The following is an 18,433-nucleotide window of genomic DNA, read 5'->3' on the forward strand; positions in this document are numbered from 1 at the left end:
GTCAGGGCCAAACAGCGTTTTCCCCTTGAAAGGTATGTTAAGCAATTTGTTCTTGGAAGACGCATCCGCTGACCAAGATTTTAACCAAAGCGCTCTGCGCGCCACAATAGCAAAACCAGAATTTTTCGCCGCTAACCTAGCCAATTGCAAAGTGGCGTCTAGGGTGAAAGAATTAGCCAATTTGAGAGCACGAATTCTGTCCATAATCTCCTCATAAGAAGAATTATTATTGAGCGCCTTTTCTAGCTCATCGAACCAGAAACACGCGGCTGTAGTGACAGGAACAATGCATGAAATTGGTTGTAGAAGGTAACCTTGCTGAACAAACATCTTTTTAAGCAAACCTTCTAATTTTTTATCCATAGGATCTTTGAAAGCACAACTATCTTCTATGGGTATAGTGGTGCGTTTGTTTAGAGTAGAAACCGACCCCTCGACCTTGGGGACTGTCTGCCATAAGTCCTTTCTGGGGTCGACCATAGGAAACAATTTTTTAAATATGGGGGGAGGGACGAAAACAGAATTTATGTTTACCTGATAAATTACTTTCTCCAACGGTGTGTCCGGTCCACGGCGTCATCCTTACTTGTGGGATATTCTCCTCCCCAACAGGAAATGGCAAAGAGCCCAGCAAAGCTGGTCACATGATCCCTCCTAGGCTCCGCCTACCCCAGTCATTCGACCGACGTTAAGGAGGAATATTTGCATAGGAGAAACCATATGGTACCGTGGTGACTGTAGTTAAAGAAAATAAATTATCAGACCTGATTAAAAAAAAAAAACCAGGGCGGGCCGTGGACCGGACACACCGTTGGAGAAAGTAATTTATCAGGTAAACATAAATTCTGTTTTCTCCAACATAGGTGTGTCCGGTCCACGGCGTCATCCTTACTTGTGGGAACCAATACCAAAGCTTTAGGACACGGATGAAGGGAGGGAGCAAATCAGGTCACCTAAATGGAAGGCACCACGGCTTGCAAAACCTTTCTCCCAAAAATAGCCTCAGAAGAAGCAAAAGTATCAAACTTGTAAAATTTGGTAAAAGTGTGCAGTGAAGACCAAGTCGCTGCCCTACATATCTGATCAACAGAAGCCTCGTTCTTGAAGGCCCATGTGGAAGCCACAGCCCTAGTGGAATGAGCTGTGATTCTTTCGGGAGGCTGCCGCCCGGCAGTCTCATAAGCCAATCTGATGATGCTTTTAATCCAAAAAGAGAGAGAGGTAGAAGTTGCTTTTTGACCTCTCCTTTTACCTGAATAAACAACAAACAAGGAAGATGTTTGTCTAAAATCCTTTGTAGCATCTAAATAAAATTTTAGAGCGCGAACAACATCCAAATTGTGCAACAAACGTTCCTTCTTTGAAACTGGTTTCGGACACAGAGAAGGTACGATAATCTCCTGGTTAATGTTTTTGTTAGAAACAACTTTTGGAAGAAAACCAGGTTTAGTACGTAAAACCACCTTATCTGCATGGAACACCAGATAAGGAGGAGAACACTGCAGAGCAGATAATTCTGAAACTCTTCTAGCAGAAGAAATTGCAACTAAAAACAAAACTTTCCAAGATAATAACTTAATATCAACGGAATGCAAGGGTTCAAACGGAACCCCCTGAAGAACTGAAAGAACTAAATTGAGACTCCAAGGAGGAGTCAAAGGTTTGTAAACAGGCTTAATTCTAACCAGAGCCTGAACAAAGGCTTGAACATCTGGCACAGCAGCCAGCTTTTTGTGAAGTAACACAGACAAGGCAGAAATCTGTCCCTTCAGGGAACTTGCAGATAATCCTTTTTCCAATCCTTCTTGAAGGAAGGATAGAATCCTAGGAATCTTAACCTTGTCCCAAGGGAATCCTTTAGATTCACACCAACAGATATATTTTTTCCAAATTTTGTGGTAAATCTTTCTAGTTACAGGCTTTCTGGCCTGAACAAGAGTATCGATAACAGAATCTGAGAACCCTCGCTTCGATAAGATCAAGCGTTCAATCTCCAAGCAGTCAGCTGGAGTGAAACCAGATTCGGATGTTCGAACGGACCCTGAACAAGAAGGTCTCGTCTCAAAGGTAGCTTCCAAGGTGGAGCCGATGACATTCACCAGATCTGCATACCAAGTCCTGCGTGGCCACGCAGGAGCTATCAAGATCACCGACGCCCTCTCCTGATTGATCCTGGCTACCAGCCTGGGGATGAGAGGAAACGGCGGGAACACATAAGCTAGTTTGAAGGTCCAAGGTGCTACTAGTGCATCCACTAGAGCCGCCTTGGGATCCCTGGATCTGGACCCGTAGCAAGGAACTTTGCAGTTCTGACGAGAGGCCATCAGATCCATGTCTGGAATGCCCCACAGCTGAGTGACTTGGGCAAAGATTTCCGGATGGAGTTCCCACTCCCCCGGATGCAATGTCTGACGACTCAGAAAATCCGCTTCCCAATTTTCCACTCCTGGGATGTGGATAGCAGACAGGTGGCAGGAGTGAGACTCCGCCCATAGAATGATTTTGGTCACTTCTTCCATCGCCAGGGAACTCCTTGTTCCCCCCTGATGGTTGATGTACGCAACAGTTGTCATGTTGTCTGATTGAAACCGTATGAACTTGGCCCTCGCTAGCTGAGGCCAAGCCTTGAGAGCATTGAATATCGCTCTCAGTTCCAGAATATTTATCGGTAACAGAGATTCTTCCCGAGACCAAAGACCCTGAGCTTTCAGGGATCCCCAGACCGCGCCCCAGCCCATCAGACTGGCGTCGGTCGTGACAATGACCCACTCTGGTCTGCGGAATGTCATCCCTCGTGACAGGTTGTCCAGGGACAGCCACCAACGGAGTGAGTCTCTGGTCCTCTGATTTACTTGTATCTTCGGAGACAAGTCTGTATAGTCCCCATTCCACTGACTGAGCATGCACAGTTGTAATGGTCTTAGATGAATGCGCGCAAAAGGAACTATGTCCATTGCCGCTACCATCAACCCGATCACTTCCATGCACTGAGCTATGGAAGGAAGAGGAACGGAATGAAGTATCCGACAAGAGTCCAGAAGTTTTGTTTTTCTGGCCTCTGTCAGAAAAATCCTCATTTCTAAGGAGTCTATTATTGTTCCCAAGAAGGGAACCCTTGTTGACGGAGATAGAGAACTCTTTTTCCACGTTCACTTTCCATCCGTGAGATCTGAGAAAGGCCAGGACAATGTCCGTGTGAGCCTTTGCTTGAGGAAGGGACGACGCTTGAATTAGAATGTCGTCCAAGTAAGGTACTACAGCAATGCCCCTTGGTCTTAGCACAGCTAGAAGGGACCCTAGTACCTTTGTGAAAATCCTTGGAGCAGTGGCTAATCCGAAAGGAAGCGCCACGAACTGGTAATGTTTGTCCAGGAATGCGAACCTCAGGAACCGATGATGTTCCTTGTGGATAGGAATATGTAGATACGCATCCTGTAAATCCACCGTGGTCATGAATTGACCTTCCTGGATGGAAGGAAGAATAGTTCGAATGGTTTCCATCTTGAACGATGGAACCTTGAGAAACTTGTTTAAGATCTTGAGATCTAAGATTGGTCTGAACGTTCCCTCTTTTTTGGGAACTATGAACAGATTGGAGTAGAATCCCATCCCTTGTTCTCTTAATGGAACAGGATGAATCACTCCCATTTTTAACAGGTCTTCTACACAATGTAAGAATGCCTGTCTTTTTATGTGGTCTGAAGACAACTGAGACCTGTGGAACCTCCCCCTTGGGGGAAGTCCCTTGAATTCCAGAAGATAACCTTGGGAGACTATTTCTAGCGCCCAAGGATCCAGAACATCTCTTGCCCAAGCCTGAGCGAAGAGAGAGAGTCTGCCCCCCACCAGATCCGGTCCCGGATCGGGGGCCAACATTTCATGCTGTCTTGGTAGCAGTGGCAGGTTTCTTGGCCTGCTTACCCTTGTTCCAGCCTTGCATTGGTCTCCAAGCTGGCTTGGCTTGAGAAGTATTACCCTCTTGCTTAGAGGACGTAGCACTTTGGGCTGGTCCGTTTCTACGAAAGGGACGAAAATTAGGTTTATCTTTTGCCTTGAAAGGCCGATCCTGAGGAAGGGCGTGGCCCTTACCCCCAGTGATATCAGAGATAATCTCTTTCAAGTCAGGGCCAAACAGCGTTTTCCCCTTGAAAGGAATGTTAAGTAGCTTGTTCTTGGAAGACGCATCAGCCGACCAAGATTTCAACCAAAGCGCTCTGCGCGCCACAATAGCAAACCCAGAATTCTTAGCCGCTAACCTAGCCAATTGCAAAGTGGCGTCTAGGGTGAAAGAATTAGCCAATTTAAGAGCATTGATTCTGTCCATAATCTCCTCATAAGGAGAAGAATCCCTATCGACCGCCTTTATCAGCTCATCGAACCAGAAACATGCGGCTGTAGCGACAGGGACAATGCATGAAATTGGTTGTAGAAGGTAACCCTGCTGAACAAACATCTTTTTAAGCAAACCTTCTAATTTTTTATCCATAGGATCTTTGAAAGCACAACTATCCTCTATGGGTATAGTGGTGCGTTTGTTTAAAGTGGAAACCGCTCCCTCGACCTTGGGGACTGTCTGCCATAAGTCCTTTCTGGGGTCGACCATAGGAAACAATTTTTTAAATATGGGGGGAGGGACGAAAGGAATACCGGGCCTTTCCCATTCTTTATTAACAATGTCCGCCACCCGCTTGGGTATAGGAAAAGCTTCTGGGGGCCCCGGCACCTCTAGGAACTTGTCCATTTTACATAGTTTCTCTGGGATGACCAACTTGTCACAATCATCCAGAGTGAATAATACCTCCTTAAGCAGAATGCGGAGATGTTCCAACTTAAATTTAAATGCAATCACATCAGGTTCAGCTTGTTGAGAAATGTTCCCTGAATCAGTAATTTCTCCCTCAGACAAAACCTCCCTGGCCCCATCAGACTGGGTTAGGGGCCCTTCAGAAATATTATTATCAGCGTCGTCATGCTCTTCAGTATCTAAAACAGAGCAGTCGCGCTTACGCTGATAAGGGTTCATTTTGGCTAAAATGTTTTTGACAGAATTATCCATTACAGCCGTTAATTGTTGCATAGTAAGGAGTATTGGCGCGCTAGATGTACTAGGGGCCTCCTGAGTGGGCAAGACTCGTGTAGACGAAGGAGGGAATGATGCAGTACCATGCTTACTCCCCTCACTTGAGGAATCATCTTGGGCATCATTGTCATTGTCACATAAATCACATTTATTTAAATGAATAGGAATTCTGGCTTCCCCACATTCAGAACACAGTCTATCTGGTAGTTCAGACATGTTAAACAGGCATAAACTTGATAACAAAGTACAAAAAACGTTTTAAAATAAAACCGTTACTGTCACTTTAAATTTTAAACTGAACACACTTTATTACTGCAATTGCGAAAAAACATGAAGGAATTGTTCAAAATTCACCAAATTTTCACCACAGTGTCTTAAAGCCTTAAAAGTATTGCACACCAAATTTGAAAGCTTTAACTCTTAAAATAACGGAACCGGAGCCGTTTTTAACTTTAACCCCTTTACAGTCCCTGGTATCTGCTTTGCTGAGACCCAACCAAGCCCCAAGGGGAATACGATACCAAATGACGCCTTCAGAAAGTCTTTTCTAAGTATCAGAGCTCCTCTCACATGCGACTGCATGCCATGCCTCTCAAAAACAAGTGCGCAACACCGGCGCGAAAATGAGGCTCTGCCTATGCTTTGGGAAAGCCCCTAAAGAATAAGGTGTCTAAAACAGTGCCTGCCGATATTATATATCAAAATACCCAGATAAAATGATTCCTCAAGGCTAAATATGTGTTAAAAATGAATCGATTTAGCCCAGAAAGTCTACAGTCTTAATAAGCCCTTTTTGAAGCCCTTATTTACGATCGTAATAAACATGGCTTACCGGATCCCATAGGGAAAATGACAGCTTCCAGCATTACATCGTCTTGTTAGAATGTGTCATACCTCAAGCAGCAAGAGACTGCTCACTGTTCCCCCAACTGAAGTTAATTGCTCTCAACAGTCCTGTGTGGAACAGCCATGGATTTTAGTGACGGTTGCTAAAATCATTTTCCTCATACAAACAGAAATCTTCATCTCTTTTCTGTTTCTGAGTAAATAGTACATACCAGCACTATTTTAAAATAACAAACTCTTGATTGAATAATAAAAACTACAGTTAAACACTAAAAAACTCTAAGCCATCTCCGTGGAGATGTTGCCTGTACAACGGCAAAGAGAATGACTGGGGTAGGCGGAGCCTAGGAGGGATCATGTGACCAGCTTTGCTGGGCTCTTTGCCATTTCCTGTTGGGGAGGAGAATATCCCACAAGTAAGGATGACGCCGTGGACCGGACACACCTATGTTGGAGAAAGGTATACCGGGCCTTTCCCATTCTTTATTTACAATGTCCGCCACCCGCTTGGGTATAGGAAAAGCTTCGGGGGGCCCCGGGACCTCTAGGAACTTGTCCATTTTACATAGTTTCTCTGGAATGACCAAATTCTCACAATCATCCAGAGTGGATAACACCTCCTTAAGCAGAGCGCGGAGATGTTCCAATTTAAATTTAAATGTAATCACATCAGGTTCAGCTTGTTGAGAAATTTTCCCTGAATCTGAAATTTCTCCCTCAGACAAAACCTCCCTGGCCCCCTCAGACTGGTGTAGGGGCCCTTCAGAACCAATATCATCAGCGTCCTCATGCTCTTCAGTATTTTCTAAAACAGAGCAGTCGCGCTTTCGCTGATAAGTGGGCATTTTGGCTAAAATGTTTTTGATAGAATTATCCATTACAGCCGTTAATTGTTGCATAGTAAGGAGTATTGGCGCGCTAGATGTACTAGGGGCCTCCTGTGTGGGCAAGACTGGTGTAGACGAAGGAGGGGATGATGCAGTACCATGCTTACTCCCCTCACTTGAGGAATCATCTTGGGCATCATTTTCTCTAAATTGTGTCACATAAATCACATCTATTTAAATGAGAAGGAACCTTGGCTTCCCCACATTCAGAACACAGTCTATCTGGTAGTTCAGACATGTTAAACAGGCAAAAACTTGATAACAAAGTACAAAAAACGTTTTAAAATAAACCGTTACTGTCACTTTAAATTTTAAACTGAACACACTTTATTACTGCAATTGCGAAAAAGTATGAAGGAATTGTTCAAAATTCACCAAAATTTCACCACAGTGTCTTAAAGCCTTAAAAGTATTGCACACCAAATTTGGAAGCTTTAACCCTTAAAATAACGGAACCGGAGCCGTTTTTATATTTAACCCCTTTACAGTCCCTGGTATCTGCTTTGCTGAGACCCAACCAAGCCCAAAGGGGAATACGATACCAAATGACGCCTTCAGAAAGTCTTTTCTATGTATCAGAGCTCCTCACACATGCATCTGCATGTCATGCTTCTCAAAAACAAGTGCGCAATACAGGCGCGAAAATGAGACTCTGCCTATGATTAGGGAAAGCCCCTAGAGAATAAGGTGTCCAATACAGTGCCTGCCGGTTATTTTACAAAATTCCCAAGATTAAAATAATTCCTCAAGGCTATGGAGTATAAAATATGTCTATATATAAATCGATTTAGCCCAGAAAATGTCTACAGTCTTAAAAAGCCCTTGTGAAGCCCTTTTTTTCTTTCTGTAATAAAAATGGCTTACCGGATCCCATAGGGAAAATGACAGCTTCCAGCATTACATCGTCTTGTTAGAATGTGTCATACCTCAAGCAGCAAAAGTCTGCTCACTGTTCCCCCAACTGAAGTTAATTCCTCTCAACAGTCCTGTGTGGAAACAGCCATCGATTTTAGTAACGGTTGCTAAAATCATTTTCCTCTTACAAACAGAAATCTTCATCTCTTTTCTGTTTCAGAGTAAATAGTACATACCAGCACTATTTTAAAATAACAAACTCTTGATTGAATAATAAAAACTACAGTTAAACACTAAAAAACTCTAAGCCATCTCCGTGGAGATGTTGCCTGTACAACGGCAAAGAGAATGACTGGGGAAGGCGGAGCCTAGGAGGGATCATGTGACCAGCTTTGCTGGGCTCTTTGCCATTTCCTGTTGGGGAAGAGAATATCCCACAAGTAAGGATGACGCCGTGGACCGGACACACCTATGTTGGAGAAAAGGGGCACTTTGCAGAGGCTTAGATACAAGATAAAATCACAGAGGTTAAAAGTATATTATAACTGTTAGTTATGCAAAACTGGGAAATGGCTAATAAAGGGATTATCTATCTTTTAAAACAATAAAAATTCTGGTGTAGACTGTCCCTTTAATGAAGAAAGCCTTCCATTGTGTTACTCTATATGAAACATAAAATAGTAGCACATTGGTATTATACTCTTTAAAATGAATAATATCACTTCACCACTATGCTGGCAGGAATGCAGAGCAGTAGGGGATTCCCTTCATATCTGTTGGGCCCGTCATAAACTGAAGATCCTATGGGGTCATAGTTTTTCCATTTTATAACGTTTCACATTAAGCTCCCTAAAACCCCAGAGGCAGCACTACTAGTCTACTACACATAGGAGTACAATCCCTTCCTAAAGGCAAAGGATATTTTTGTGTATATGTGCTAACAGTATTCAAATTGGCCATCGCTAGATCATGGAAGAATAGCCCTTCCCCAAATTGGACCTAAGTACTTAACATTTTGAGCTACATTCATAGCATGGAAAGGCATGCCTTCTATAACATGGATAACCTCACTCGGTTTAAATTAATCTGGGCCGACTGGGTATCTTTATGTCTGTCTAGTTGGAACCCCTCCATTAATTATGTAAATACTTACTTTTTAAGTAAAGGAGGACAGCAGAAGAGGATAATGAGAGAAAGTAGTAGGGAGGCAGACAGAGGAGAGGACAAGTAGAGGATGGGAGGAAAAAAAATAAAGGGGTAAAAGAAAGTAGAAGGGAAAATTAAGAAAGAAAAACACAAAAAGGACAGACTAACAGAAATAGGAACATGGAATTTTTGTTGACTGGGAGGGAGTCAAACCTGACTGTTTTCTTGCGTTATTTTTCTCTCATACTTCCTTACTATCCTCCCTTAGTACTCTTCAGCAGTCTAACTCAAATTGTCATTGCTGTCTTTAAACTTGTTCACTTATTTCAATTATAGTCATTTATAGTTCTTCTAATGAACATTCTGAAACCTTTACTATTGAGTGTTTTATCACCTTGTTGATGTACAGAAACACATTGTCCTCATAATCTCTACAGAACTGTATTACTTTACTTAAACGGGGAGACCTGAGAACTGGACACATGGATTCCACATGGAACATACCTTAAACTTGGCAGTAATTTGGTTGATTAAAGGAATGAATTCTTGCAGATCCTTTGCTTCACAATCTTTCAACATATGCTCTGAAGCACTAGGGATATATGGGAGCACTTCTTCCTCTAAACATATAATCATGCGGTGCAGAAAAGTCCGAACTCCACCTCTGAGCACTTCTTTTTGTACAGGGCAGCTCAGGGCTGGTAAAAATGTTTGCAAGCAGTCCAAGTAAACAGCAGAGCAACCACACTGCTTTACCGTCTGTTTATTACTAAATGCTTTACTGGTGCGGCTGCAAAGAAAAGTATGAGTAATAAATTGGTTTCTCATTGCACAGTACAACAGACAGTTGTAAAAATTTACTATAATATGTATAATCAAAGACAAAATGTAACTGATTCAGTTAAAAACATAATTTATGCTTACCTGATAAATTCCTTTCTTCTGTAGTGTGATCAGTCCACGGGTCATCATTACTTGTGGGATATTATCTGCTCCCCTACAGGAAGTGCAAGAGGATTCACCCAGCAGAGTTGCTATATAGCTCCTCCCCTCTACGTCACCTCCAGTCATTCGACCAAGGACCAACGAGAAAGGAGAAGCCAAGGGTGTAGTGGTGACTGGAGTATAATTTAAAAAATATTTACCTGCCTTAAAAAACAGGGCGGGCCGTGGACTGATCACACTACAGAAGAAAGGAATTTATCAGGTAAGCATAAATTATGTTTTCTTCTGTTAAGTGTGATCAGTCCACGGGTCATCATTACTTGTGGGATACCAATACCAAAGCAAAAGTACACGGATGACGGGAGGGATAGGCAGGCTCTTTATACAGAAGGAACCACTGCCTGAAGAACCTTTCTCCCAAAAATAGCCTCCGAGGAAGCAAAAGTGTCAAATTTGTAAAATTTGGAAAAAGTATGAAGCGAAGACCAAGTTGCAGCCTTGCAAATCTGTTCAACAGAGGCCTCATTCTTAAAGGCCCAAGTGGAAGCCACAGCTCTAGTGGAATGAGCTGTAATTCTTTCAGGAGGCTGCTGTCCAGCAGTCTCATAAGCTAAACGAATTATGCTACGAAGCCAAAAAGAGAGAGAGGTAGCAGAAGCTTTTTGACCTCTCCTCTGACCAGAGTAAACGACAAACAGGGAAGACGTTTGTCGAAAATCTTTAGTTGCCTGTAAATAAAATTTAAGGGCACGAACTACATCCAGATTGTGCAAAAGACGTTCCTTCCTCGAAGAAGGATTTGGGCACAAGGATGGAACAACAATCTCCTGATTGATATTCCTGTTAGTGACTACCTTAGGTAAGAACCCAGGTTTAGTACGCAGAACTACCTTATCCGAGTGAAAAATCAAATAAGGAGAATCACAATGTAAGGCTGATAACTCAGAGACTCTTCGAGCCGAGGAAATAGCCATTAAAAATAGAACTTTCCAAGATAACAACTTTATAACAATGGAATGAAGGGGTTCAAACGGAACACCCTGTAAAACGTTAAGAACAAGGTTTAAACTCCATGGTGGAGCCACAGCTTTAAACACAGGTTTAATCCTGGCCAAAGCCTGACAAAAAGCCTGAATGTCTGGAACTTCTGACAGACGCTTGTGTAACAGAATGGACAGAGCTGAGATCTGTCCCTTTAAGGAACTAGCGGATAACCCCTTTTCTAAACCTTCTTGTAGAAAAGACAATATCCTAGGAATCCTAACCTTACTCCAAGAGTAACCTTTGGATTCGCACCAATATAGGTATTTACGCCATATTTTATGGTAAATCTTTCTGGTAACAGGCTTCCTAGCCTGTATTAAGGTATCAATAACTGACTCAGAAAAACCACGCTTTGATAAGATCAAGCGTTCAATTTCCAAGCAGTCAGCTTCAGAGAAGTTAGATTTTGATGTTTGAAAGGACCCTGAATCAGAAAGTCCTGTTTCAGAGGTAACGACCAAGGTGGACAGAATGACATGTCCACCAGATCTGTATACCAAGTCCTGCGTGGCCATGCAGGCGCTATTAGAATCACTGATGCTTTCTCCTGTTTGATTCTGGCAATCAATCGAGGAAGCATCGGGAAAGGTGGAAACACATAAGCCATCCTGAAGGTCCATGGTGCTGTCAAGGCATCTATCAGGACCGCTCCCGGATCCCTGGATCTGGACCCGTAGCGCGAAAGCTTGGCGTTCTGTCGAGACGCCATGAGATCTATCTCTGTTTTGCCCCAACGTCGAAGTATTTGGGCAAAGACCTCTGGATGAAGTTCCCACTCCCCCGGATGAAAAGTCTGACGACTTAAGAAATCCGCCTCCCAGTTCTCCACTCCCGGGATGTGGATTGCAGACAGGTGGCAAGAGTGAGACTCTGCCCAGCGAATTATCTTCGATACTTCCATCATTGCTAGGGAGCTTCTTGTCCCTCCCTGATGGTTGATATAAGCTACAGTCGTGATGTTGTCCGACTGGAACCTGATGAACCCCCGAGTTGTTAACTGGGGCCAAGCCAGAAGAGCATTGAGGACTGCTCTCAATTCCAGAATGTTTATTGGAAGAAGACTCTCCTCCTGATTCCATAGTCCCTGAGCCTTCAGAGAATTCCAGACAGCGCCCCAACCTAGTAGGCTGGCGTCTGTTGTTACAATTGACCAGTCTGGCCTGCTGAATGGCATTCCCCTGGACAGATGTGGCCGATAAAGCCACCATAGAAGAGAATTTCTGGTCTCTTGATTCAGATTTAGAGTGGGGGACAAATCTGAGTAATCCCCATTCCACTGACTTAGCATGCACAGTTGCAGTGGTCTGAGATGTAGGCGTGCAAAAGGAACTATGTCCATTGCTGCTACCATTAGTCCGATTACCTCCATGCATTGAGCTACTGACGGGTGTTGAATAGAATGAAGGACACGGCATGCACTTTGAAGTTTTGTTAACCTGTCCTCTGTCAGGTAAATCTTCATTTCTACAGAATCTATCGGAGTCCCCAGGAAGGGAACTCTTGTGAGTGGAAAGAGAGAACTTTTCTCTTCGTTCACTTTCCATCCATGCGACCTTAGAAATGCCAGTACTATCTCTGTATGAGATTTGGCAGTTTGAAGGCTTGAATCTTGTATCAGTATGTCGTCTAAGTACGGAGCTACTGAAATTCCTTGCGGTCTTAGTACCGCCAGAAGAGTGCCCAGAACCTTTGTGAAGATTCTTGGAGCCGTAGCCAGTCCGAATGGAAGAGCTACAAACTGGTAATGCCTGTCTAAAAAGGCAAACCTTAGATACCGGTAATGGCTTTTGTGAATCGGTATGTGAAGGTAAGCATCCTTTAAATCCACTGTGGTCATGTACTGACCCTCTTGGATCATGGGCAAAATTGTTCGAATAGTTTCCATCTTGAACGATGGAACTCTTAGGAATTTGTTTAGGATCTTTAAATCCAAGATTGGCCTGAAGGTTCCCTCTTTTTTGGGAACTACAAACAGATTTGAGTAAAACCCTTGTCCTTGTTCCAACCGCGGAACTGGATGGATCACTCCCATTAATAAAAGATCTTGTACGCAGCGTAGAAACGCTTCCTTCTTTGTTAGGTTTGTTGACAACCTTGACAGATGAAATCTCCCTCTTGGGGGAGAGGATTTGAAGTCCAGAAGGTATCCCTGAGATATGATCTCTAACGCCCAGGGATCCTGAACATCTCTTGCCCAAGCCTGGGCGAAGAGGGAAAGTCTGCCCCCCACTAGATCCGGTCCCGGATCGGGGGCCCTCAATTCATGCTGTCTTAGGGGCAGCAGCAGGTTTTCTGGCCTGTTTGCCCCTGTTCCAGGACTGGTTAGGTTTCCAGCCTTGTCTGTAGCGAGCAACAGCTCCTTCCTGTTTTGGTGCAGAGGAAGTTGATGCTGCTCCTGCTTTGAAATTACGAAAGGAACGAAAATTGGACTGTCTAGCCTTGGCTTTGGCCTTGTCCTGAGGCAGGGCATGACCTTTACCTCCTGTAATGTCAGCAATAATCTCTTTCAAGCCGGGCCCGAATAAGGTCTGCCCTTTGAAAGGAATATTAAGCAATTTAGATTTAGACATAACATCAGCTGACCAGGATTTCAGCCACAGAGCTCTGCGTGCCTGAATGGCGAATCCTGAATTTTTAGCCGCAAGTTTAGTTAAATGTACTACGGCATCTGAAATAAATGAATTAGCTAACTTAAGGAATTTAAGTTTGTGTGTGATGTCATCTAGTGTGGATGATTGAAGTGTCTCTTCCAGAGACTCAAACCAAAATGCTGCTGCAGCCGTGACAGGCGCAATACATGGAAGAGGTTGCAATATAAACCCTTGTTGAACAAACATTTTCTTAAGGTAACCCTCTAATTTTTTATCCATTGGATCTGAAAAAGCACAGCTATCCTCCACTGGGATAGTGGTACGCTTAGCTAAAGTAGAAACTGCTCCCTCCACCTTAGGGACCATTTGCCATAAATCCCGTGTGGCGGCGTCTATTGGAAACATCTTTCTGAATATAGGAGGGGGTGAGAAAGGCACACCGGGTCTATCCCACTCCTTAGTAACAATGTCAGTAAGTCTCTTAGGTATAGGAAAAACGTCAGTACTCGTCGGTACCGCAAAATATTTATCCAACCTACACATTTTCTCTGGGATTGCAACTGTGTTACAATCATTCAGAGCCGCTAATACCTCCCCTAGTAACACACGGAGGTTCTCAAGCTTAAATTTAAAATTTGAAATGTCTGAGTCCAGTTTATTTGGATCAGAACCGTCACCCACAGAATGAAGCTCTCCGTCTTCACGTTCTGCAAACTGTGACGCAGTATCAGACATGGCCCTTGCATTATCAGCGCACTCTGTTCTCACCCCAGAGTGATCACGTTTACCTCTTAGTTCTGGTAGTTTAGCCAAAACTTCAGTCATAACAGTAGCCATATCTTGTAATGTGATTTGTAATGGCCGCCCAGATGTACTCGGCGCTACAATATCACGCACCTCCTGAGCGGGAGATGCAGGTACTGACACGTGAGGCGAGTTAGTCGGCATAACTCTCCCCTCGTTGTTTGGTGAAATATGTTCAATTTGTACAGATTGACTGTTTTTTAAAGTAGCATCAATACATTTAGTACATAAATTTCTATTGGGCTCCACTTTGGCATTAACACATATAGCACAGAGATATTCCTCTGAATCAGACATGTTTAACACACTAGCAAATAAACAGCAACTTGAAAATACTTTTCAAAGTAATTTACAAATATGAAAACGAACTGTGCCTTTAAGAAGCACAGAAAAAAATTATAACAGTTAAAATAATTAAGTTATAGCATCAATCTTTGTCAGAATATACAGTTTTAGCAAAGGATTGTTCCCCTCAGCAATTAAACAACACAACTTTAGCAAAGGTTTAATCCCATTAGCAAAGATAACAATTTCTGAAAGCAGGAAACAAATTACAGAATAAACGTTTTTATCTCAGTCAAACTATAATTCTCACAGCTCTGCTGTGCTGACTGAAATATTTGATGCATAGTAAAAGCGCCCCTCCCCCACACACACAGCAGTGAGGGAGAACAGAAACTGACAGAAAAAAACAGATTTAAGCAACTGCCAAGTGGAAAAATAGTGCCCAAACATTTATTCACTCAGTACCTCAGTAAATGAAAACGATTTTACATTCCAGCAAAAACGTTAAACATAATCTCTAGTTATTAAACAGCTTTATGTCTTTCTTACAGTGTAATTCTAGTGAATTACCATTCTCCCAGAATACTGAAGTGTAAAGTATACATACATGACATTATATCGGTATGGCAGGATTTTCTCATCAATTCCATTGTCAGAAAATAAAAACTGCTACATACCTCTATGCAGATTCATCTGCCCGCTGTCCCCTGATCTGAAGTTTACCTCACTCCTCAGATGGCCGAGAACAGCAATATGATCTTAACTACTCCGGCTAAAATCATAGCAAAACTCTGGTAGATTCTTCCTCAAACTCTGCCAGAGAGGTAATAACACACTCCGGTGTTATTTTAAAATAACAAACTTTTGATTGAAGATATAAAACTAAGTATAATCACCATAGTCCTCTCACACGACCTATCTAGTTGCTGGGTGCAAGAGAATGACTGGAGGTGACGTAGAGGGGAGGAGCTATATAGCAACTCTGCTGGGTGAATCCTCTTGCACTTCCTGTAGGGGAGCAGATAATATCCCACAAGTAATGATGACCCGTGGACTGATCACACTTAACAGAAGAAACATGCAATAAAAAAATAAAATAAAATTTTTATTTCTATTGACAAGCAAGAACTTCATACCTCATATGTAAAATGGTAGTTACTTCTCCACCATATTCAGTCTTTCTTCCAGAATTAGTGGCACTGTCCCATCACACCAGTTAAATGCTGGAACGCTGGGGAATCCTACACCTCTCGCACTCAAGAGATGTGGGCTATGTGCGAGAGATGGAGGAACCTCCATCATTAACCTCCGTGAAGGGACAGCACTGCTGATTCTGGAACAAAGACATATGTAAATGAGTGTAAATGAGTGTTACATGATGGCTGTCAACCAATCACAAAAGGGACAGGGAATAAAAAAAGTCTACATCCCATTTGGAATACAAGTTGATAATTTAATATGCATTTGTTGATTATGCAATTTTCTTCTCCAAACTTGTTATTTCTAGTGTTTGACACTAGGCATGTGCATTTGGAAGTTTCATTAGCTGCGGAATATTGAAGGCAGGGGCCACGGCTTTTGTCTGTTTTTGGAGCAGGAGTTTGTGAAAGTGCAACACAATAACATCTGTGCAAATCCAGATTAGTGCAGTGTTAATTTCGTCGATTAAAACTAGACTAAAAAGACAATAAAACTAAAGAAACTCTGATAACTAAAATACGACAAACTAAAATGGCATTTTAGTCAACCGACTGACTAAAACTAAATCAAAATTTGCTGTCAAAATTGACACTTTATGCAAGGTGTTATAATCAATATCTAATTACTGTTTTTTGCAAAATAAAAAGCAAGGCTATCTTCTTGTTTATTTACAAAACTTGGTTTTATTTAATTTTAAGATAAAGACGTTATGTACCACAACAGTTAAATCTGTATTGCATGTTCAAACCTTAATACCATAGATAAAAACAGGTTAATAAACCTTTACTCCAGGAGTATAAAATGAGTTTAAAAGTTCTAGAGCAGTGTTAATTTTGTTGCTGAATTTTTTTGAATCTATGAACAATCAATTGATTCTTCCTATAGAAATAAGCATAACCCACGAGTATGGGTTTAAGTTATGCTGTGCCTGTGCTAGCGGCACAAACTTTTTGTTGTTGTGAATTACTTAAATGCTTGTTTTAATAATTAACAGAGGACTGTTAAAGTTTTTATATCGGGTAATATGTGCAATGACGCTACAGCCAATAAAGTTTACAGTTTGTTTTTTTATATTTTAAAGTTGCACTTCTGTTTGTTTATTAAACTTAATTTTAAGTTTAATAAAGACGATATATATCACAATGGCTAAATCTGTATTGCACGTTTAAACCTTAATTCCATAAATAATAACAGGTGTTCTGTTGTCTCCTGGAGTATATAATGAGTTTGGAAATGATAGAGAAATGCTTAAAGGGACACTGAACCCAAATTTTTTCTTTTGTGATTCAGATAGATAGAGCATTACATTTTAAGCAACTTTCTAATTTACTCCTATTATCACATTTTCTTCATTCTCTTGGTGTCTTTATTTGAAATGCAAGAATGTAAGTTTAGATGCCGGCCCATTTTTGGTGAACAACCTGGGTTGTCCTTGCTGATTGTTGGATAAATTAATCCACCAATAAAAAATTGCTGTCCAGAGGGCTGAACCAAAAAAACTTAGATGCCTTCTTTATCAAATAAAGATAGCAAGAGAACGAAGAAAAATTAATAGGAGTAAATTAGAAAGTTGCTTAAAAATGCATGCTCTATCTGAATCATGAAAAAAACAAAAAAAAAACAATTTATGCTTACCTGATAAATTTCTTTCTTTTGCGATGTACCGAGTCCACGGATTCCTCCTAACTTGTGGGATATTGTCCTACCTGACAGGAAGTAGCAAAGAGAGCACCACAGCAGAGCTGTCTATATAGCTCCCCCCTTAACTCCACCCCCCAGTCATTCGACCGAAGGCCAAGGAAGAAAAGGAGAAACTATAAGGTGCAGAGGTGACTGAAGTTTACATAAAAAAATACTATCTGTCTTGAACAGACAGGGCGGGCCGTGGACTCGGTACATCGCAAAAGAAAGAAATTTATCAGGTAAGCATAAATTCTGTTTTCTTTTGCATGATGTACCGAGTCCACGGATTCATCCTAACTTGTGGGATACCAATACCAAAGCTTTAGGACACGGATGAAGGGAGGGACAAGACAGGAACCTAAACGGAAGGCACCACTGCTTGCAAAACCTCTCTCCCAAAAATAGCCTCCGAAGAAGCAAAAGTATCAAATTTATAAAATTTTGAAAAGGTATGAAGCGACGACCAAGTCGCAGCCTTACAAATCTGTTCAACAGAAGCATCATTTTTAAAAGCCCATGTGGAAGCTACCGCTCTAGTAGAATGAGCTGTAATCCTTTCAGGAGGCTGCTGTCCAGCAGTCTCATAAGCCAAACGGATGATGCTTTTCAGCCAAAAGGAAAGAGAAGTCGCCGTAGCCTTTTGACCCCTACGCTTTCCAGAATAGACAAAGAAGATGTTTGACGAAAATCTTTGGTTGCCTGCAAATAAAATTTCAAAGCACGAACCACGTCCAAGTTGTGCAACAGACGTTCCTTCTTACAAGAAGGATTAGGACACAGAGAAGGAACAACAATTTCTTGATTGATATTCCTGTTAGTAACAACCTTAGGTAGGAACCCAGGCTTGGTACGCAAAACCACCTTATCAGCATGGAATACAAGATAAGGAGAGTTACATTGTAATGCAGATAGTTCAGAAACTCTTCGAGCTGAAGAGATAGCAACTAGGAACAAAATTTTCCAAGATAAAAGAACTAAATTTAGACTCCATGGCGGAGCAACAGGTTTAAACAAAGGCTTAATTCTAACTAAAGCCCGACAAAAAGCACGAAAGTCTGGAACATCTG

General features: G+C 42.0%; 1 protein-coding gene across 2 annotated transcripts in view; it reads right to left on the reverse strand.

The window, feature by feature from the left end:
* Nucleotides 1–18,433, reverse strand: part of XPOT (exportin for tRNA) — a gene marked incomplete in the record, with an annotated part of 287,196 nt that overhangs the window by 106,381 nt on the left and 162,382 nt on the right. For both annotated transcript variants that reach the window (XM_053716840.1, XM_053716839.1), the window contains 1 exon segment: nucleotides 9,319–9,604. In XM_053716840.1, the coding sequence (XP_053572815.1) occupies nucleotides 9,319–9,604 (286 nt within the window).

This window comes from Bombina bombina, chromosome 6 (genome assembly GCF_027579735.1).
Source record: "Bombina bombina isolate aBomBom1 chromosome 6, aBomBom1.pri, whole genome shotgun sequence".
Taxonomy (NCBI): Eukaryota; Metazoa; Chordata; class Amphibia; order Anura; family Bombinatoridae; genus Bombina; species Bombina bombina.